The sequence below is a fragment of the Eulemur rufifrons genome, chromosome 3 (assembly GCF_041146395.1).
Source record: "Eulemur rufifrons isolate Redbay chromosome 3, OSU_ERuf_1, whole genome shotgun sequence".
Lineage (NCBI taxonomy): Eukaryota > Metazoa > Chordata > Mammalia > Primates > Lemuridae > Eulemur > Eulemur rufifrons.
In genome coordinates, this window is record NC_090985.1 from 71449637 (window position 1) to 71472014 (window position 22378).

Genomic DNA, 22378 nt, shown 5'->3' on the forward strand with positions numbered 1-22378 from the left:
ACAATTTTTTGAGCAGCACCTTAACATTTGATTTCTGTTTGTTTCCTTTTTTTCCTCTTCCATTCTGCTCATACTGGCCTAATCACATCACTACTTCCTCCCTATTCCGTAAATTAGTTCAGGAGCTTGAGACATAAAAGCACAAGTTGTTCACCTCCTTAAAAACCAAACTTCTCTCTTTGTTTGTTGGTAGTTGGAGAATTCCGAAGGTTCTTTACTAAGAAAAGTCTTATATTTGGTAGTTACGTTCCCTTTTCAGGGTGGGCTAATTTTCTCTCAGCTATACTCAAGCTATATTTGAAATTTTCCTTCAAAATATAGTTGTGGTAAAATTCATGACTAATTTACTCATCACAGACGTTTCCTGTTAAACTAAACTACTAGTTAGATAAAATTAGAAGGAAAATGACACACACTGAAGGAGCATTGGGCTGGAAATTAGGAGATTTGGCTTCCAGTTCCGGTTTTAAAATTTGCTAGGTATGTGATCTGGACTTGCTTGGCCTTAACTGAATTTCACTTCCCTTGTATCATTTACATATATGTATATATGTGTGTGTGTATATATATGTATAGTTGATCAGTATGAATGATAGCTGATATAAGAATATAAACAATATATAAAATAGCTGTCAGAATATTTATATTAATAAAATATTGTATTATATATACATACATGTGTATATATATGAATACAAGAGCAAAATATATAGAAAATATAAGATTATTATATATACTTTTAAAAACACATTTTATCCTTGTAATTTGCTTAGGTTGTTCTGCTGGGTTCTAGACATTTGTTTCAGGCCTGAGTTTTTCTATCTCAGATGAATTACCCTGAGAGTGAGAGTCAGGAGTGCCAGACACAGACTAGTGTCGACTTTTTACTTAATGCAATAGAGTGCAGTGATGTTATGCTTTAAATTTTATAAGCTCTTAGAATATATGTCAATATAAACGTGTATGTGTGTGTGTGCATATATATATAAAAATATATATAGAGAGAGAGTGTTTATGTTATCCAGATATGAGTTCAGCCATGGAGACATCAAAGTCTTTCAGAGGGACAATATCCTTCACAGAATCTTGTAAGTTTACATATTCGCTGCCTCAGTTTAGAGATGAGAAAAGTGAAGCCCAGAGAATTAAGCCCAGGCTCCTGCCTTCTAGTTCACTTTGCTTTCACCGCGTCAAATTGCACATGCAGATGAGCGGTCCATGAGGATGAAGGCGTCCGACCCAGGTGGGCATTCAGCAGGCTTTCATCCTAACAAAGACCCCGCAGCGGGGTTTGTTTCGGAGTGTCCCGCCCCCTCCCCGCTGTGCTTGGGATAAAGGGGCGGCCGGGCGGCCAGGCGGGGCGCGGGCTGCCATCTGCGGGCATGGGGTGCAGCGCCAGCAGGAAGGTGGTCCCGGAGCCGCCCGCGAGGGCCGAGGTCAAACACCGGGGTCAAAGCCCAGGCAGCGCCGGAGGCTCAGGGCCCGGGCCGGAGGCGGCGGCCCAGGTGGCGCGCAGCATGCAGGTGGCTCGCTTCCGAGCCAAGTTCGACCCCCGGGTCCTTGCCAGGTAAAGCGCCGCGCTTGGGCGGGCGTGGGGCTGGTAGAGAAAGATAGACCGCCCAAAGCTCCCTCCAGCTGGGCTGAACTTTGGACAGGCTTCTTTTGGGTTACAGACCACTGACCTCCCTAATTCTTTCCCTGCCCCTTTGAATTGTAAAGCTTCTCCAACCCAGGAATGTCTTTTTTTTTCTGGGATCAGGAGCAATCCCTTTGAAACGTGATGAAGAGCTTTAGGGCCGCTATTTCCCAGTCTCTGTGGGAGGGTGGGAGCCTGACTTCCACTTTCCTAAGGCCAGTTTGCAAACGCAGATGGCCTAATCCCAGGACTCTGCTCTCTCCGCTATTGCAGCAGTCTTTACCCCTATTGTCATATTGCCATTGAATCTGGGGTAACGTCTTCCTTGTTGTGCTGTTTTTGTTGTTGTTGTTGTTTGTTTGTTTGTTTTTGTCTCCTTCTGTCACTCAGGCTGGCATGCAGTGGCCTGATCACAGCTCAATGTGGCCTCCAACTCCTCCGCTCAAGTGATCCTCCCGCCTCAGCATCCTGAGTAGTTGGGACTGCAGGCAGTCGCCAGCCACCATATCCAGCTAATTTTAAAACTTTTTGTCGAGACTGTGTCTCGCTCGCTATTGCCCAAGCTACTCTTGAACTCCGGTGATCAAGTGATCCTCCTGCCTCAGTTTCCCAAAGTGTGGGATCACAGGCATGAGCCATCACAACTGGGTTTCCTTGCTGTTTTTCATGCCAGTACATTTTCTCTTTGACATCTCTGAGCAGAGAGTGAAGAGGATGGGGAAGGAGAGCAGGAGCAGCAACAAAAAAGGAAGGGTGATCCCATCCTGGGGAGGGGAGGGGCACCGGCTCCCAGCCTCCGGCAGAGTCTATGGAAGAAGGGAGCGTTGCCACCCATATACTGGGGCTGGGTCCCACCAGACCTGTTGTGTGAAGGATCCTCTACTAAATTCTAGAAATTGGGATTATAGTTAGTGGAATAGAACGAGCCTTTAAGTCTGCCTGACTTGTGATCCATTCCCATCTCTTCGATCATGTGCCATTTAGAATGTTCCTTAACTTTTCTTCCTCCTCAGTTTCTGCCTCTTTAAAATAGAATTAATAATAATATCTATCACAAAAGATTGTTGTGAGGATAATTAAAGTAATATGTCTAAATTATGCTGCACAGTGTATGGCACAAGTCCTCATTTAAAGGAATAGATGCAGCGCTTACTATTGCCTTCATGAAGTATAAGTAAGACCTGGCTGACCCTATGTAGAAAATAAGCAAAGATTGCAGTTGGTTGGTCTGAGAAATCATTTCCTCAGAGTGTGCCATGTTGGACATGTTGTGTGAGGAAATCCCAGAATCTCCTTCCCTTCTGCAGTGTTGGGTGGGACACAATGGTGGATGGCTCAGCTGGCTTCCAAGGGCACTTCTAGTTCTAGAACTGGATGCTCACTTCATCACAGTGCTCTGCCCAGAGTCCATGTAGGGCCATTTCCTGGCCTCCTTGAGAACTTTTACTACAATGACTCCTAGAGAATCAGTCCAGTTTAGAGAAGAAGAAGGCTGGCTGATGTGAGTGAATTTGAATCTGAGTAGATATGGGGTCTTGGCAAGACTGAATGGGTTAAGCAGTATCTCTGGTCATCTGTAGTCAGGGAGATGATGCTTCTCTGGTCTGAACTTTATCCACCCTCCTAATCCCTACCCCCACATTAGTCCCAGCCCCTTAGAGTATACAAGAATCATAGAAGCAGAAGGCTTTAACTCAAGGGTCATCTTTAACAGGTGAGGAGTTGAGCCCCAGAAGGGTAAGAAGTGACTTGTCCAAGTTAATGGCAGAATTGGGCCTAGAGCACAGCTGTCCTCCCTCTCCATTGGGATTCCATCTAAAACTTTTGCAGAATAGAGATGATAGAATTTAAATCTGACTATATTACTTTTTTCTTTGGTGTACATTACAATTACCTCTATCAAACAGGGCATGATATCATTATTTCCATATATCATTTTTTTATCCATGTTAAAAAATTCACAGTGTGTATCAGCTGAGGTTATAGCTGATATTGGTTAAATATTTCCAATTTACATAATCTCTGGAATAATGTGAAATTGAACCATCTACAAAACTGACCACGAGGCTACTGTTTGGTGGGGGTGGAGTGGAAGTGGAGGGAATGAAAAGACCTTGCAAATGCATTCTTAATATTTTCAAAATAAATGTGATGCTGCAGGAAAAATATGTATTCAGGGAATGTCTCTTCCATTCAGCATTCATTGCTGCCCCCTCTGTGCTAGGCACTTTACAAGGTCTAGCCACTCAAGTCATAAAGATGGACACCATCTATGGCCATTGGGTACTCATGAGCAAGGCTGTAGCTATAAGAATTTGTTATGGGACAAGTTGAATAACAGTCTGAGGCATTTATTCCCACTACTCAATATCTTGTCTTAAAGCCTACTGTTTCCTCCAATGCCAAATCACCAGCATTTTTTCAAATATTTGGAATATGAAGCTCCCTTAGCAGTATTGAAAAAAGCCTCTTTTATTCAAGCAAACCAGTATAGGTCCTCAGAAGTGGTAGCTTGTCTAATATCTGATGATTAATTCAGTGAACAAATGAGTTTGCTGGCAGTTTTGAGAGCATAGCGATAAATTAGTATTTGCAAAGTGCTTTCATTTACATAGAAGTAATGTAAAACCTGGCTGGTCTGCAAAGCAATAGAATTTGAAATGCCTGTGATTATCTTCAAAATCACACTGGAAGTGCACGTGAATCAAAAAAGCAAAGTTGCAAAGGGAAGAGGAGAAAGAATCTATTCAAGTTTACTAAATTGCTATCTGTTTTGATAAGGTAATTGGCCAGAAAATTAAATGCACTCTGGAGAACAAAGCTGTTTTCTATAGACTAGTTCAGCCAAATGTCATTTTTATTCAGTATGCACAGGAATATAAGGAACAAATAAGAGGGCAAAAAATAAAAATTACAGGAAGAATAAGCTCCACAAAAAGAAATAAGGCTATTTAAAGCACAGATTGATATTTGTGTTTGAATCTTTGGTATCGAATATGTGATATAAAACATTGCCTTCTCCTTGGGTACTCCCTGGGCACATTCCATTCTCTGGGATCCTTACTTGGGAGAGGTTTTTAATAAAGTGAGAAGAGACTACATTATGGTGTACGTAGGGAGATCTGGGTTCCAATCCTGACTCTACAACATGAACAACCAATTGGCTAACCTGTTCTTCAAATTTCCTCATCTGTAAAATGAGGGGTTCAGTTAAATCATTCTTTAATAATTCCAGCTGTAAAATCATGGTTTTAAGTCTAACATTTTCTCAGAATGTCTAAAATAAAGGTAGAGGGTTTAATTTGGTACGATTCTTTAACTTTAGTAGAGGTTTACATGGATCCCTGTTTTGAGAAGTTATAAACAGGAGTAAGCTTCTTCCTTATTCTTCCCAGTTTATTTGGTTGTTGTTGAAGAATGATAAAAACAAGGGCTGGAGGAAAGAAAGAAAATGGTAAAAGGAATGTCTAAAATTCTTTAAAGAAATTTTGGTTAAACGCATTTTGAGGGGTTGCATTTGAATCCCATCCACTCTAGCCACAATCTGTGTGGCCTTAAGAAATCACTTAATATTTTTTTAGTCTTAATTTCCCTATCTGATGAAGGGGGACATTATTATATCACCTAGTAGGGTTTTATAAGTATAAAATTTAAAAAAAATAAAATGCGTGGCATAAGTGTATAATAAATGGTAGCTATTGTTATTAAAACTGTCTTTCTATCAACTAATTACCTTTATATCATTTGCCTCCATTTCAAAAGAGGATTTGGGGCAGCTTTCAAAAATAATAAACACAGTTAAGTAACAATAAGCAAGGAAATCTGGTGGAGGGAATATAAGGATAGAAAAGATGGTATAAAGCATGGACTTACCTAATTTTGAGAATTACACTTCAGAGGATGATAGGTTTGGTTTTTCTTCCCAACAGATATGACATCAAGGCTCTTATTGGGACAGGCAGTTTCAGCTGGGTTGTCAGGGTAGAGCAGAAGACCACCAAGAAGCCTTTTGCAATAAAAGTGATGGAAACCAGAGTGAGAGAAGGCAGAGAAGTGTGTGACTCTGAGCTCAACGTCCTGAGGCGGGTTCGCCACTGTTACATTGTCCAGCTCCTAGAGATCTTTGAGGCCCAGGATCGAGTTTACGTGGTGATGGAGCTGGCTACAGGAGGAGAGCTCTTCGACCGACTCATCGCTCAGGGATCCTTTACGGAGGGGGACGCCGTCAGAATCCTCCGGATGGTTGCTGAGGGGATTAGGTATTTGCACACTTTGCAAATCACTCACAGGGACCTAAAGCCTGAAAATCTCTTATACTATCATCCAGGTGCTGAGTCAAAAATTTTAATCACAGATTTTGGTTTGGCACACTCTGGGAACAAAAGAGGTGACTGGATGATGAGGACACTCTGTGGGACCCCAGAGTACATAGCCCCTGAGGTTTTGCTAAGGAAACCTTATACCAGTGCAGTGGACATGTGGGCTCTTGGTGTAATCACATACGTTTTACTGAGCGGATTCCTGCCTTTTGATGATGAAAGCCATACAAGACTTTACAGGAAGATTCTGAAAGGCAAATATAATTACACAGGAGAGGTAAGAGATCATTATGTTATTCCTGTTGTGTTGGCCTGGAGTAGGGTTTCTCACCTTGCCACTATTGACATTTGAGGCTGGATGGTTCTTTACTGGGGAGGGGGGCTGTCCTGTGCACTGTAGGATGTTTAGCAGCATCCTTAGCCTCTACCCACTAGATACCAGTGACACACCTCCCCCAGTTGTGACACTCACAGATATCTCCAGACATTGTGAAATGCTCCCTGTGGGGCAAAATTGCTGTGACTGAGAGCTGTTGCTCTCAGGTAACAAGGGCCTTGGTCACTGAGCTGCCTGTAGTTAGAACTTGAAATTGATGATCAAGTAGATATGTGGGTTTGTCTGCAGTGTGTTTGTTCTTTAATCAGTATGCAGAGCCTGAGCTGCTGCCTAAACCCGTGTGTACTCAGACGCTCAGCGGGATGCTTGGGTGTTTGGCAGAGATTTTCTGCCTAAAATGTAGGCGATCCAAGCCCTCTTTGTGATGTAGTGTTTTCACAGTGGAATGTTTAACCTCACAGCTTGTGTGAAATATTTACCCATTGTTTAAACTTGAAACTCCCAGTGTTCATGAATGTGTTAACTTTTTGTTCTTTTGGGCAGGGAAGGAAAGTTGCCAATGCTTGTGTGTGGGAAGCCTGACAAAATAGGAAATTTGTTTCATGTAGAGCAAATGAGCACATTTATTTTACTTTTAAGTTCTCATAAAAATATTGATAGTTTGATTGTAGCTACTTAAAATGTAACATCTGTAGGTACAGCAACAACATAAGCAAAATTAAAGTTAACAAATTTAAGTGTAATATTTTCTATATCTGACAGAACTTTAGTACGTTATTGTACATGTATTAAACATGGCAAGTTAGGGCTTCCAACAGGGAACATTCCAAGAGGGAGATATGGAGGCTGCCAGTCCTCTTCAAGGCTGGACTTGGAAATAGCACAGTTTCCCTTCTGCCTCGTTCTATTGGTTATTAGGAGTCCTGGGCCAACTGTGATTCAATGCAGGAGGCAACCACACAGAGTGTGGCTATTGGGGGTGTGGTCCATTGGGGCTGTAATTAGACTAGATATCACAATTAATTTTTTAATATGAAAGAATGATATTCTGTTAAAAGCTCCTTTTGTTAGGTTTACTTCAGAGGGTTCCTTAGAAGCAACACTGAGAAGATTCTTGTGCAAGTGATTTATTATGAAGAGATTCCCAGGGTTTTGCAGGTTTAGGGTGGGAGTTCCCCTTTCTAGCTGCCTCCTGCAATGCTCGAGGAGCAACCAAGGTAGAAAGGCACAGCAGATGGTGGAGAAGGAATAGAAGAGAACAAAGATTTCCTTCCCACTGGACGAGGGAAGCCTTCATTTATCTGCTTGATTAGCAATGCCATCTCCAGGGCTTTCCACAGGGTGGCAGAGCTCGTGCTGGAGACGGTAAGTAAAGGACTCATCCTAAAGACTGTTTGAGTGCCTCATTATGTGGTCCCCTCCCCTTCCTTCTAATCAGGCCAGGAATATTGCTCAGCTCTGGGGATACTCACATGAAAAATGCTCAGTGTCCCTGCTCTAGGGATCTAGTGGTTTTGGCTGACAGACCAAGTATTATTACATATTTCTTCAAGTATAAGTGCTTTAATACGAGTAGGAACAAAGTCTCAAAATTCACGGGAGCAATGGAAGAGAACCTATCATTGCTTAGGAAAGTTGGGCCAGATTCCTTAAAGAAGGCCACATTTGAGCTGTCTTGGAGGAAGGGTAGGAGTTTCTAGAAGGGGAGATTAACATATTCCAAATAGACAGAACAACATTTGCAAAAGCATGTAAAAGGGAAAAAATTGACTAGTGAAACATAAGAGTCTGGATGTGTGTGTGTGTACATGCATGCATGTTGATATGAGTATTTTGAAAAGCAGTGTAATATGATGGTTAAGAACACAATCTGGACCAATACTGGCTGGATTCCATTAACAGCTCTGCCATTTACTAAATAACTTTGGGCATGTTTTTAAATTTCTCTGTATCTCAGTTTCTGCATTTGTAAAATGGTAATCATGATGGTATCTACCTAACAGGGTTGTTGCCAAGATCAAATGAGCTAATAGATATAAGTGCCCAGAAAAGCTCCATATATTAATACATATAGAATCAGTGTTATATAGAAATGCTATTGTCACTATTAGCATATGAGACTGGGACTGAAAGTTTGAATTTTGCTTAAGCAAATCATTAGTTTTATGGGTTTATTTTTGCAGTACAAACTTCATTTATCAAGTATACCTTTTTTATCTTTTACATGGAATAGTGAGAAAAGTGTGGTGTTAGAACTTTAACACTAATGACAAATTATAAGAATTCTTGCCCATGAATTGGGAATCATGTATTCTTGTCTATATTCCATTGTATCACAGTAGTTTATTTTTTTTTGGTGTGAAATAAATTGATAATAAAATGAGACTTATAACCATATCATCCAGCTGACAAGGATAGACACTGATACTAAAAACAAAATTTTAAGCCAGCTGTGGTGCCTCATGCCTGTAATCCCAGTACTTTGGGAGGCTGAGGTGGGAGGATTGCTGGAGGCCAGGAGCTCAACACCAGCCTGAGCAAAATAGCGAGACTCTGTCTCTATCAAAAAATAAGAAAAATTAGCTGGATGTGGTGGCAGGCACCTGTAGTCCCAGCCTGAGTCAAGAGGATCACTTGAGCCCAGGAGTTTGAGGCTGCCGTGAACTATCATTGCATCACTGCACTCCAGCCCGGGTGACAGAACACAGAGCAAGACCCACTCAGACATTGATAGAAAATGGTTTCCATCTGCTTAGATTTACCTGTGATTCCTATACTGTTAAGAAAAGCATTTATTTCTTTATTTTTTTGAGACACAGTCTCACTCTGTTGCCCGGGCTAGAGTGCCATGACATCAGCCTAGCTCACAGCAACCTCAAACTCCTGGGCTCAAGCGATCCTCCCGCCTCAGCCTCCCAAGTGGCTGGGATTACAGGTATATGCCACCATGTCAGGCTAATTTTTTCTATATATATTTTTAGTTGTCCAGCTAATTTCTTTCTATGTTTTTAGTAGAGATGGGGTCTTGCTGTTGCTCAGGCTGGTCTCGAACTCCTGAGCTCAAACGATCTGCCCACCTAGGCCTCTCAGAGTGCTAGGATTACAGGCGTGAGCCACCGGCGCCTGGCCAAGAAAAGCATTTATTGATATACTCCCTTAGAAGTGACATTTTTATGGATTGTGGTCATTTGCACTAGCCTGGACCCCAGTTTTGTTTTGTCTCTTTTTCTCCACTAATTTCGTTTATTCTATCCTTATTCTATTTGTTCTCTATTCATGTTATGACTATTATTCCATATTTCATTTAGGTCTGCTAAGCCATAATTCCTGTAATTTGGCTCTCATTCCTATGGTTTAGTTTCTAAATACTTATGCTTACCAAAAAATAAAAATGTGGTGCTCAATAGTTTTTAATGATATTTTTATTTTAAAAGATATTTTATGGAAAATAATTTTAACAGTTATAAAATTTTACTAAACATACTTTATTTTATTTTCTATTTTATTTTATTATTATTTTCTATTTCAGCATATTACAGGAGTACAAATGTTTAGGTTACATATATTGCTTTTGTCCCACCCGAGCATGCTCCACTTCAAGCATGTCCATCCCCCAAGATGGTGCACACCCATTAGGTGTGAATATACCCATCCTCTCCTCCCCCTCCAACTTGCCTGACACCTGATGAATGTTATTACTAAATGTGCACATAAGTATTGATCAGTTAATACCAATTTGATGGTGAGTACATGTGGTGATTATTTTTCATTCTTGGAATACTTCACTTAGTAGAATGGGCTCCAGCTCTATCCAGGATAATACAAGAGGTGCCAGATCACCATTGTTTTTTGTGGCTGAGTAGAACTCCATAGTATACATATACCACATTTTATTATTCCACTCATGTACTGATGGGCACTTGGGTTGTTTCCACATCTTTGCAATTGTGAATTGTGCTGCTATAAACATTCTAGTGCAGATGTCTTTTTTATAGAATGTCTTTTTTTCCTTTGGGTAGATGCCCAGTAATGGGATTGCTGGATCAAATGGTAGGTTTACTTGTAGCTCTTTGAGGTATCTCCATATTACTTTCCACAGAGGTTGTACTAGTTTGCAGTCCCACCAGCAGTATATGAGTGTTCCTATCACTCCACCATCCCTGCCAGCATTTATTGTTTTGGGACATTTTGATAAAAGCCATTGTCACTGAAGTTAAGTAATATCTCATTGTGGTTTTGATTTGCATTTCCCTGATGATTAGAGATGTTGAGCGTTCTTTCATATGTTTGTTGGCCATTAGTCTACCTTCTTTTGAAAAGTTTCTGTTCATGTCCTTTGCCCACCTTTTGATGGGGTTGTCTGATTTTTTTCTTGCTAATTTTCCTGAGTTCTATATAGATTCTAGTTATCAGCCCTTTATCAGACATGTAGCATGTGAATATTTTCTCCCATTCTGTAGATTGTCTGTTTGCTCTCATGATAATTTCCTTGGCTGTGCAGAAACTTTTTAAATTGATCAGGTCCCATTTATTTATTTTTATTGTTGCTGTGATTGCCTTTGGGGTCTTCTTCATAAATTCTTTGCCTAGGCCAATGTCTGTAAGAGTTTTTCCAACATTTTCTTCTAGAATGCTTATAGTTTATGCCTTAGGTTTAAGTCTGTTATCCACCATGAGTTGATTTTCATCTTCATCTCTTCTTTGACTTGTCTTAAATTGAACAGATATAAGTCTTCTTCCCTTAAACTCAATCACAAAGAATGAGTGTTTCTAGGAATTAAAGTGGTGGTGGTGCATTTCATTTTGACTGTGTAGATATTACCTTTAGATATAAGGGGATAGTTATTGGAGTGGAAAAGTAGCATGTTATCTGCTTCCTGGATTACATTGCAGTTCTTTGACCTTGACATCATCAGTGGAATTTATGGAGTTGAAGAGAAAAGAACTATTTGAGTAAAGTTTTTAGAAACCAACTTAATATTATGTTTATATTGTTTATATTATGATTTATGAGGTTTATACTACAGGAACTTGTTCTAAATATATATTAGGTATAGAAGAACGAGGCAACTGTTGAATTGGGGTTCAAAGTCCAATCCATTCATTTTGGTCACTCTTTTTCTGTTCCTCTTTCCTTGGAGAAGATAAAATACCTCTCTTCTTAACCTCTGGTGCTTCCAAAAATGGTAGGTGCTCAAACTCTATGCAACCCTCTTTAAATTTAGGGTTTTTGTTGTGAGTGAAGAAGTGGAAACATCCCTTCCCTCATATCTAAACCTCTACTCACAAAAATACCCACTTTGCGAGCCTGATATAGTAGTATTAAGTAACTTTCCATTTTAAAATTAGATGTCACCTATAATTTGTGAATGTTTATTCACTTTTTTCCAGAGTTTCCAAATACCCCAATAGATAGAGCATTCTGACATGTTGAGCATTTTCACCTTTGGCAAAGATAAAGCACAATTTAAAATCTGTTCTGTAGATTGAGTTATAAAGAAAGAAAAACAGTCAAATATCTATGACATAAAGATGATGTAGGGAATCTCCTGCTGCCTGAGGTGAAGAAGAATGATTTTTGCCAAGTCTACAATTAACAAAGTCAGGAAGAGTTAGTCAGTATTTCGGGGCACATTTGCATAAAAGTTGGTTGCAGAGCCTTGAGTTAAATCCTATGAAGACCATACACTAATGATCAAAGAAGGAAGGAAAATGAATCAGAAGGTTGTTACCAATAGAAATTTTTGATAAAAATTACTATTTTTGAGTGGATAAATGCTACATTGAGTGCTTTTAGTGTAAGGGGTTGAACAATAGCTTATCCATCTATTTGAAAAAATAGCTCTTTGTAGCTTTTCTGAAAATTCTTTGATTAAATCTACCAGTAATTACCCTATACTTTAGTAAGTGCTACATTTAGCAAATTGCAATGTTAATTACAATGCTAAAATTCAAAGGTTTGCATCTGAAATTTTAGGAACTGTGTCTATGTTTTGTGTGTGTGTGTGTGTGTGTGTGTCTAGCTTTTTAATAATTATTTTTAATAATGATTCTTTGTGGGCCTTTATGCAAAGGAACCAAGAAATAAATATGAAAGCTTTGACTAGTTGTAGGAATATTATTCATTCTTTGTCGTTGTTGTTGGCCTAGTACATTAGCTGGGAATCAAACCTGATTCTTTAAACCAGTTACTTAGTCAGTTTTTGTATATTTATCAATCTTTTGCACAAGCTATTACATTAGCCCCATTAATTGGTGTTCATAAAAAGAAGAGAATGAAAATGTTAATCTTAAGTATGTGACTCTTTTGTCTCCTGGAGGGGGTGCCATAGCTCTCCATGGGGACCCTAGGGGCTCATAGTGGGGAGGGGAGGGAAGGGGCCTTTGGCGCACAAAGTGGCGGGCAACCCCTAGATAAAAAGAACCCTGAACAGAGAAGTTACTTTGTGAGCTGATGTAGAACACTGGAGAGGAAAGTGAGGTCTGATTGCCAGACCAAGGAGGAGGGCAGGAAGGAGGTAGAGGGCAGGAAAGGATGGAGCTGGAGTAGAGAGCCGGTGGGTGAAAAGGTGGGAAGATGGGTCAGAGACTGAGAGCCACAGACTGAGAGGAAGTGGGAGGATGTCCTGGAGAATGATCCATCCAGGTCCTCACCAGGGCGGGCTCCAGGCTGTGCAGTGCTAAGAGAGTGAGGCTCTTTTAAAGGGCCTGGACTTAGGCAACCATTAGAAGATTGTTCATCAGGAAACTGGAAAGTAACAAACTGCAATCATTGCTTACTTTTTTTCTGTCTGAAGGTGAGAGTCAAGACATCTATAACATATAAGATAGCAACCCTCTAAATTCCTTTTATTCCTCCAAAGCCAGTAAGTAGTGCAATCACTAGTACTAAATTTCAGTTTTACACCTCTGTTTTGGTTATTGTTGTTTTATACAGTTAAGCCCGTGTCTATGGGAGAAGACAGAAAAATAGGCAAAAAAACCAGATGAGGAAATGAAAAAAGAAGGAAAAAAGTAAAGGCCCAACGCTCTTTAAATTTAGTGTTTTTCTTATGGGTAAAGAAGTAGGAACATTCCTTCCCTCATGACCAAATCTCTTTATGCTAATATTACAATTTACTTGCAAAGAAATTAATTGAATAATCTTGGGATAAAAGAAAGTGCTACCTTTCATTACCTCTTAACACAGAAGTTTTTTTTTTGTCTGTTTGTTTGTTTTGAGGGCACACCTTTATCACACTTTAATAAGTGGAATTGGCCTGAGAAATACTGGACAATTTTCATATTCCAGTTCTGTAAGTACAGTCAATGAATGTGTCCACAAAAGGACCAAGGAGAGAGTTCAGCTGTGAGGACTGAATAGTAAAAAGAACAACCACAAAAGTCTATATAGTATTTTATACTTTGAAAACCATCTGTCACATCCTTGATCTAATATGGTCCTAATAACAATCTTGTGAAAGAGATATGGTGATCCCCATTTTTCTGAAAAGGAGATGGAGACCCTGAAGTTGCAGAGACGTGTGTGGCCAGACAACCTGTCCAGCCCAGATACACTGACCTCATGCATTTTTCACATTAAGATGAGTTAACAGGCTGGCCTGGGCAGTGTCTACCTGAGACTACTGAGAAAAGCCAAACAAGGGGAATTTTTGAGGCAAAGAGTAGGGTTGACCAAACCTGGGAGGAGAAATTATGAGGAAAGCTTCATTGGACGTAAAGTGGATGTGAAAGCTGGTAAAAGGACTGAATGATGTCATCAGGTGCCACTTTGGCCAGAGTGGGAATTTGATTCAACCTGTGGTGTCCCATTTGGTTTTGGTTACATAACACTGTCACTTGAAAAACTGGGGGCATGCACACTCAATTTTTATTCATTTAGAGAATATACATGGGTATGTATATTGGTCTATTTTACACTTTATTAAACATAGACAAAAATAAACTTCAGATTAAGAAGATAAAAATAAAATACAAGTTCATTTTCTTCCTTTTCTAATATGTAATGTGAAATCAATTCCTAGATATTCTCCAGTTCTTTATGGCCCATGAATTCTGTAATTTATACCTTGTGTTTGAATAACAAACTTTGGCTGAAGAGCTTTTTTTCCAGCACACCAGTTACTTTACGTTCTTCAACTGCATTTTAAGCATATATTCATTTGGGATCATCTTAATGAGCTCTCCATAAACCTCACTGTATATATTTTATATTCTTTCCAGAAAGATTCAGTTGCTTGTCTTAAAAGGTTCCAGGGAGCCATCTAATTTACTCTTCAGTTATATAGTCTTGAGCTTAGTTAGATAAATGTGTCTGGATCCAGGGCCAAGTAGATGTCTAGCCAGAACCAGAGGGCATGCCATTGTGCGTGTTAGCCACTGATGTACTTGGTCTAGACTTGCAGAGTTTACATTTTATTTTTCCCATGTTTGAGTATTTAGCAAGTCTGCTCATTTATTTCATGACTTTATTTCTGGAATAAAAAGTTCTCATATCTCTTTTACCTAAATAAACTGAAGAAAAAAAAGAAGTGTAGTTCTTTTGTTGGTTTCTTTTTATGCAAATTCTGGGTTAATTTGGGTGTGGTTGTACATATCTATGGTCCCAGCTACTTGGGAGGCTGAGGCAGCAGGATTAATTGAGCCCAGGAATTCAAATCCAGCCTGGCCACATAGCTAGCAAGACCCCATCTCTACAAAAAAAAAAAAAAAAAATTCTGGGGTGAAATTGGAGAATGTGATGTCTATGTACGAACTCTGATTTTTCCTTATACAAGGGCAAAGACAGTAGGTGGTAAGGATTCCAAAATCTTTCCTGGGAGATAACATTTTAAAAAAAAAGAAAAAAAACACATCAACCAGAAATTGTGTTTAAGATACAGCAAATGTATGAGCCATTTTTTCACTATTTCTCCTTTGTAGAGGACAAGAGTTACAAAACTAGTTTTTTCTAGGTATGTGCTATCTGTTGGTAGTGTGGACCTAAAGGAAGAAGCTGAGGCACAGAATATAATTTTAAAGAGTTTACTTGAGCCAAAGTGAGGAGAGCTGCCAGGGAAACACTTCCAAGTTGCGCTGGGAAGTGCTCCATTTGGCTTTTGTTACAAGGCAGGTTTTTAAAGGCAAAAGGGAACACAGAATGGGCTTATATAAAGTTGTTTGACAGGAATTCTTACTGGTTTACAGAAATAACATGGGCTCGTGATGGGCTATATCTTGTTGAACTACAGTGTATGAGTTATGGTGTCCAGGGTATGGCATTTTATGGCTGCTTGGTGTCAGTTAGTCTAGAGCCCACATAGTGAACTAATTATTTAGCTCAAGCAGGGAGTGAGATGTGACTACTCTTGCATTTCTATGCTGCTCTGCTGGATAATTTAAAGGGGCTAGAACTCCTCAGATAAGAAGCTTTTTTTCTTTCTCAGTAGGTAACGCAGAAAACAAGTTTGAGTATAAAGCAACAACCTCATGCTCACAAACGCCACTGTGAATTACAGATATTGTACTTAAAGCACGTGCAATTGCTGTAACTATTGCCAGAATAAGTTCCTGAAACATCAAATACTTAGCTGTGCGTATTGTACTGTGTCCGAGCTCTGTTACATTCTGAACCCGATTTGTAGCCAACCGGTGGGGAGCGGCTGGGCCCTGTGTGTTTGAGGAAGCCCACTGTGGAGCGTCCCTCGCTCACTTGCCCTGGCTGTCCTTCCCCGTCTCTCTCCAGGCTGTGGAGATGCAGGCATCCTAAGTCCGCAGTAAGTTTTCAAAGGGAGAGAAAAGATGATTTCTGAATCTATTCCACTTTCAGCCTCCCCTCTATCTCACTCTCAAAGTCACGGGGACTCAGTGAGATGACCACAGTGTGGTGAGCACTAACCTGATATTGATGTAGTTCATCAGAAACAGCTGCTTCGCCTTGTCTAGCTCCTGTGAATGTGATGTGCAAACGACAGCAGGCTGGACAGATTTCTGGAAAGGAATTCTCCTTCATTGGACAGAGAGTTCGGAGGAGAATTTCTGTGTTTGTGTTTGCCTTTTCTTTTGCTAAAGAGGTTTTGTTTTTTTTTTTTTTTTTGCTTGTCTCAAAAGTGGAGTTTTAGGTTCTCTGTGTATTTAATGACACAACATTCAAATTGGTTATTTGAAAACATTTTTTGGATTTGATAGGAATTAATCTATTAATTAGTTAATTAATCATATTGAGAATATGATTCTTTGTGTGTTTATTTTTATTTTATTCAACTTTATTTATTTGTTTTTCTTCTCAGCCTTGGCCAAGTATTTCCCACTTGGCGAAGGACTTCATAGACAAACTACTCATTTTGGAGGCCAGTCATCGCATGTCCGCTGGCCAGGCCCTGCAGCATCCCTGGGTGGTCACCACGGCTGCCGGGTCTTCTATGAAGAATCTTCAGAGAGCCATTTCCCGAAACCTCATGCGGAGGGCGTCTTCTCACCGTCAGAGTCCCGGATCTGCACAGTCTTCTAAGTCATGTTATTCTCACAAATCAAGGCATATATGGAGCAAGAGAAACTTAAGGATAACAGAATCACCACTATCTGTACCTTTGTAAGCAGATGACCTCAAAACCATTTTACCCGATTTTAAGCCAGATCCATTAACTTCATTAGTAGCATTAGGTTGTAGGGACCATTTCATCATGATTAGGGTGCCCTAAATCTCCAAGGACATGTAGTATTGTTGAATGGCGTTGACTTTCACTTTTAACATTGTTTGATCTATAATTTTTCCTGTACCTATATTCATTTCCTCAGAATATATTGCTGCAAAAGATTAATAGTATAGTAAGTATTAGTTACATTTAGATAACCAGAAACAGTAAAGAAAATCTCTTAAGTATTGAATGAATTAAATAAAACATGATACTGTAGGAATAAGGGATGTGTATTGAAAGAATAATGAATCAGAGACATAGGAGGCATAGTTAGATATGGGGAATAAATGTATTTATCCTGATATTACTGATTTATATTTAAGGTCCAGTATAAAGTGTTAACTAGTAACATTCAAGATAGTTACAAGTGTCTGTTAATTTTGTATTTAGTCTGTAACTATTTATGGAAAATTGTTAATTATAGGGCATATGAAGAACCTTAAGATACAGTTTCTGTCCATGAGAAAAGTATAGTCTAATTGGGGCACATTATTCACTGGAAAATGAGGATTTTGCAGAATCACATAATAGTAATTTTTTTTCTAGTGTTAGTATTCACCACCTACCAGTGTTTACAAAAGAGTGTGTGGTCATCTTGCTTCTTTTTGCTACTATCAACTCTTTCAGGTAAGCATTATTTTTTTCTAGAATTATTTAATCAAATATCTTCATGACTGTAAATACTCACCATGAAATTATTATACATAGTGCATTAAAAGAAGTAAGTTCCAAACCTTGGTTCTCCAGGCAAAGCACATATAGCCTGATCGCTAGTACAGTAAATTGTTGTAAACTGATATAAAGGCTAAAATATTATTAATTATATCTGTGGGTTACTCATATGAATGGATAAATATAGTAAATAAATGATTCATTAGATGATAATGCTTAATTTATTTCATTAAGTACAATAATAAAATTCTAGAGTGACATTTACTATGACTATAAAATCAGTCATAATTTTTTCATTTTATTTTTCTCTTTTAGCCTATATATATATATATATGGAACAGCTATATATGCGATACATAGATATGAATGTGTAATTAGTGACACAAAATTTTTTTGTGTGTCACTCTGTCACCCAGGCTGGAGTGCAGAGGCCCAAACATAGCTCATTGCAGTCTTCATCTCCTGGGTTCAAGCAATCTTCCCACTTTATCTTCTTGAGTACTTGGGACTACAGGTGCATGCCACCATGCCCAGCTAATTTTTTTTATTTTCATTTTTTTGTAGAGATGGGGTCTAGCTATGTTGCCCAGACTGGTTTTGATCTCTTGGCCTCAAGCAATCCTCCCATCTTGGCCTCCTAAAATGCTGGGATTATGGGTGTGAGCCACCATGCCCTGCCTATTTCCTTTTTAAATTGTACTGCTACATCATGTGATACATGACAGACCACAGGCTATTTCCTTTAATATAGAAAGAACACTTAAAATTCGTAAGAAATATAATAGAAAAATGAGCAAATATTTTGACAGGTGGTTCATAAAAATACAGATGGCTAATAAATATGTGAAAAAATGCTTGGTTTCATTCATAATTTACAAAATAAAAATTAAAATGACAAAGAAAGTGAACATTTTAAAAAACAGTATTTTTTACCTATCAGAATGAAACAATTTAAAATTTGGATAATACATATGGTGGAAGGTTGCAGACAAGCAGATACTCTCATGTACTGCTGAGAGAGGAATGCAATCTGGTGCCACCTCAGTTGAGCAGCAGTATCTACTTAAATTAAAAATGTACTGATCTTTGACCTAATAGTGTCATTTCTAGAAATTTGTCCTATACATATTCTTCCCAAAGTGTGCAAAAATGTATAAAACATTGTTATTTATATAAATGGAATCACAAATAAATGTCTATCAGTAGGGAATACCTAAGAGTGTATCATATCTAAGCAAAGATCTATACAGGCATTAAAAATGATGTGGTAGATCTATATGTTATATTATATGATATATGTTATTGTGTTAAATAAAAAGCAGGATGCAGAGGAGTATTATAGTATGATCTTCTTTGTGTGGAAAAAAATGTTCAAAAGCTCTAAAGATTGGTAAGAATTTGATAAAGATAGTGATTATTTCTGGAAAAAAAGAGTAAGAAGTCTGGAGTGAGAGGGAAAAGTTTACCTTTCATTTTACACCTTTTTCTACCTCAAAAATTTTGAAATTGATGTATTTGCTTCAAGTCTGTAGTAAAAAGAAAATCCAAGTAAAAATGCAGGAGGGGAAGTATGGTGGCTCATGCCTGTAATCCCAGCACTTTGGGAGGCTGAGGCAGGAGGATCTCTTGAGCCCAGGAGTTCGAGGTTGCAGTGAGCTATGATGACACCACTGCACCTGGGTGACAGATTGAGACCCTGTCAAACAAATAAACAAACAAAAGCTGGTGCCAAATGGGAAATAATCGAAAAGGGAGAAGCTTGAATAAGCAACCCTAGAGGAATTGGGGATTAACTAATCAGATGTGAAAACTGGTTCTTTTTATTTTAATTTAATTTAATTTAATTTTATTTTTGAGATAGATCTTCACTTTGTTGCCCAGGCTAGAGTGAGAAAACTGGTTCTTTTTAATTGAATATTTTATATATTTGCCACTTTATATTTTCAGAATAAAAAAAGCAACAAAAATTGGTAATGCTAATAATACTTTTTTAGTTTTCTTAAATGATTAGAAAATAGCTTTAACAAGCAATTGTACCCTAACATTTTTTGAGCACTTACTCTGTGCCAAGTACCATGCTAAGACCTTAGCATATATTATTTCATTTGCTCCTCATAACAAACCTATGAGGTGGTATTATTCTCAGTGTGGTTTTACATATGAGGAAACTGAGGCTCAGAGACGTGAAGTAGCTTATCCAATGTCATCAGCAGGTATTAATAAATAGTAGATCTGGAATCAGAAACTCAGAACTCGTCCCGTAACCTCTATGTTGGATCATTTCTAAGAAATAAGAATGCAGAAGGCAGGTTCTGATGACTTAGATTTTGTCTATACTGCCATAAACAATGCGATACAATATTACACAATGTTATAGTATAAATATTTGTAGTTTCCATGGATAATTGACTTTCACCTTCACCTCTGTAGCCTGCCTTGAGGTGCTTTTTATTCAGCCAACCTTGACAAGCTCACCCTGCAGGCACCTCAAGGCCAAGGGCAGAACTAGGTTATTGCTAGGACAGCAAAGGATATTAAATGCAGGGAAAGGAGCGCGCCTGGAAAAAGTGGAGCTGGGCTAGGAAGATGGTCTAGTTTCAGGGATGAGCAAAGGCAGGGAGTCTGGGATTCAGGGAGGCTGTGTGGAGAAGGGACCAGGAGAAACTCAGACGAATGGAGCAGACAACCCAGGGTCAGGAACCCAGGAAGAGGGAGACAAGAAGGTGTCAGAGGCTCTGGAGAGGGCTTGGCAGCAAGCCAAGGCTTCCTCAAGGTCAGAGTGCTTGTTTCCATGGTAATTGGGGGGCCATTAGTGAGACAGCCTACAGGATGGAAGGAGGGAGAGAGAGAGAGAGACAGTGTTTCTTAACTCCTACAATTTTTAAGTTCTCAAGGGCAGGACCGGGTCTTACTTATTTTTGAAACCCCAGAAGCTGGTACCCTGCATCTAGCAGACACTCAGTGTTTGAAAGTGAATTGTGGTCTGTTCTCTGCATCCTCTTTCCTCGTCTGTCCTCCTGCTCAGCAGCTAAAGTTCCCTTTGAAGACCTTTTAAATCACTTGACTATTTGTAGAAGCCAGGTGAATGAGCTGGGAAAGGGAGGGTGATAACAAGGGAAAGGCACAAGACATCTAGCAGGATGTAACTGGGAGTTTTCATTAGCAGAAAAAAAATCATTCTCTTTCCCGCTGAGTACTCCCTGGACCTAGACCTTGCTGACTGTCCCCTCAACCTTAAGGTTTTAAATAGAAGGTTGTGGTTGGCTAATTAGTTATTTTCTCCCCGTTTGTAAAGTTCTTACAAATCAACTCAGTTTGTTTTTAACTGTTTCTCTCATGAATTCATAGTTCTTTCACAGGCTTAATTTCTTGTTATGTTGATTCAATGTGACAGGGAACTTCTTTGTCATAATTTATGTCCCAGGGTGGAATTCTCCCTACTCTCCTTTTTCTATATCAATCAAAACAGAATAACAAGTAAATCAACCAACCAACCAATCGTATTATCTATAAATTTGACTTCTGAATAAAAAGATTTTGACAATTCTACAGATTAGACATATCATTTAGCATGCTGGGAACTCCTGAGAGAAAAATATAAACTAGCACTGTTTCTTCTATTTTGACCCTATTCTACCATCTTCTGGCGAAATTAGGTATTGCAAACTAATTTCTAAATACTTGAATATTCTTTTCTTTACATGAGCAAGGTTAATATGAACAGAATGCAAAGAACACCCAGATTATTTTACCCTCACATTTTAAACTAAACCTAACATTTTATTTTCAAGTTTTTTTCACTTATTACTTTTATGAAATCACTTCTATTTTATTCTAATAAAATAAACAAATTTCTCCTGAACAATTATATAAACTTCTCATTCGTCATTGTCTAATACTCATTCAGGTTTTGTCTTATATTGTTATTTGTTATGAGTTCTTTAATCTTAATATTTTATCTCTCACCCTTTCCCCGTTTCCTGGCAGCTCTGTGATAGCTCATTATCATCTTTGCTTGCCATATTTTAAAAATGTTTATCCAAAAGATCTACTTTCAATGATATATACAGAATGTTGATGACTATACTTTGAGGAGTTCCATAATGTTTGACTGACAAAACCTGATGATAGAAATCATGTTCACGTGAATTTCATTTAGTTGCCTTTCATACTTTTATATATTATACCATTTTCTATCAATCACATATAAGTGTGTGATGGTGAATAGTCTTTTTAAAAAGTGTGTAAAATTCTGGAAGTTAAGACTGGGTGAGGTGGCTCACACCTGTAATCCTAACACTCTAGGAGGCCAAGGCAGGAGGATCGCTTGAGCTCAGGAGTTCGAGACCAGCCTGAGGAAGAGTGAGACTCCATCTCTACTGAAAATAGAAAAATTAGTCAGGTGTGGTGCGTTGTGGTGATCTGTAGTCCCAGCTACTCTACCTGGGAGGCTAAGGCAGGAGGATCACATGAGCCCAGGAGTTTGAGGTTGCTGTGAGCTAGGCTGATGCCACAGCACTCCAGCCAGGGCAACAGAGCAAGACTCTGTCTCAAAAAAAAAAAAGAAAAAAAAAATTCTGGAAGTTAAAGTCTTTAGTCTAAATTACAAACACCTTCAATTTAATGTGACAAATACTGATTTGTGCTTGGGATATTTTTTCAAATTCAGTCAAAGAAGCTTTACTTTTAAAAAACCATTTTAACCAGGAATTAAACTCATAGAGAAAGGTTCCAAAAC

At 38.8% G+C, this 22378-nt stretch overlaps 1 protein-coding gene across 1 annotated transcript; it reads left to right on the forward strand.

Moving 5' to 3' along the window:
* The first annotated feature begins 1382 nt into the window (after positions 1-1382).
* Positions 1383-16866, forward strand: PSKH2 (protein serine kinase H2). The gene is made up of 3 exons (XM_069466264.1): positions 1383-1567; positions 5566-6232; positions 16561-16866. Exons 1-3 carry the CDS (start codon positions 1383-1385, stop codon positions 16864-16866), a joined length of 1158 nt encoding a protein of 385 aa, XP_069322365.1.
* Positions 16867-22378: the final 5512 nt, after the last annotated feature.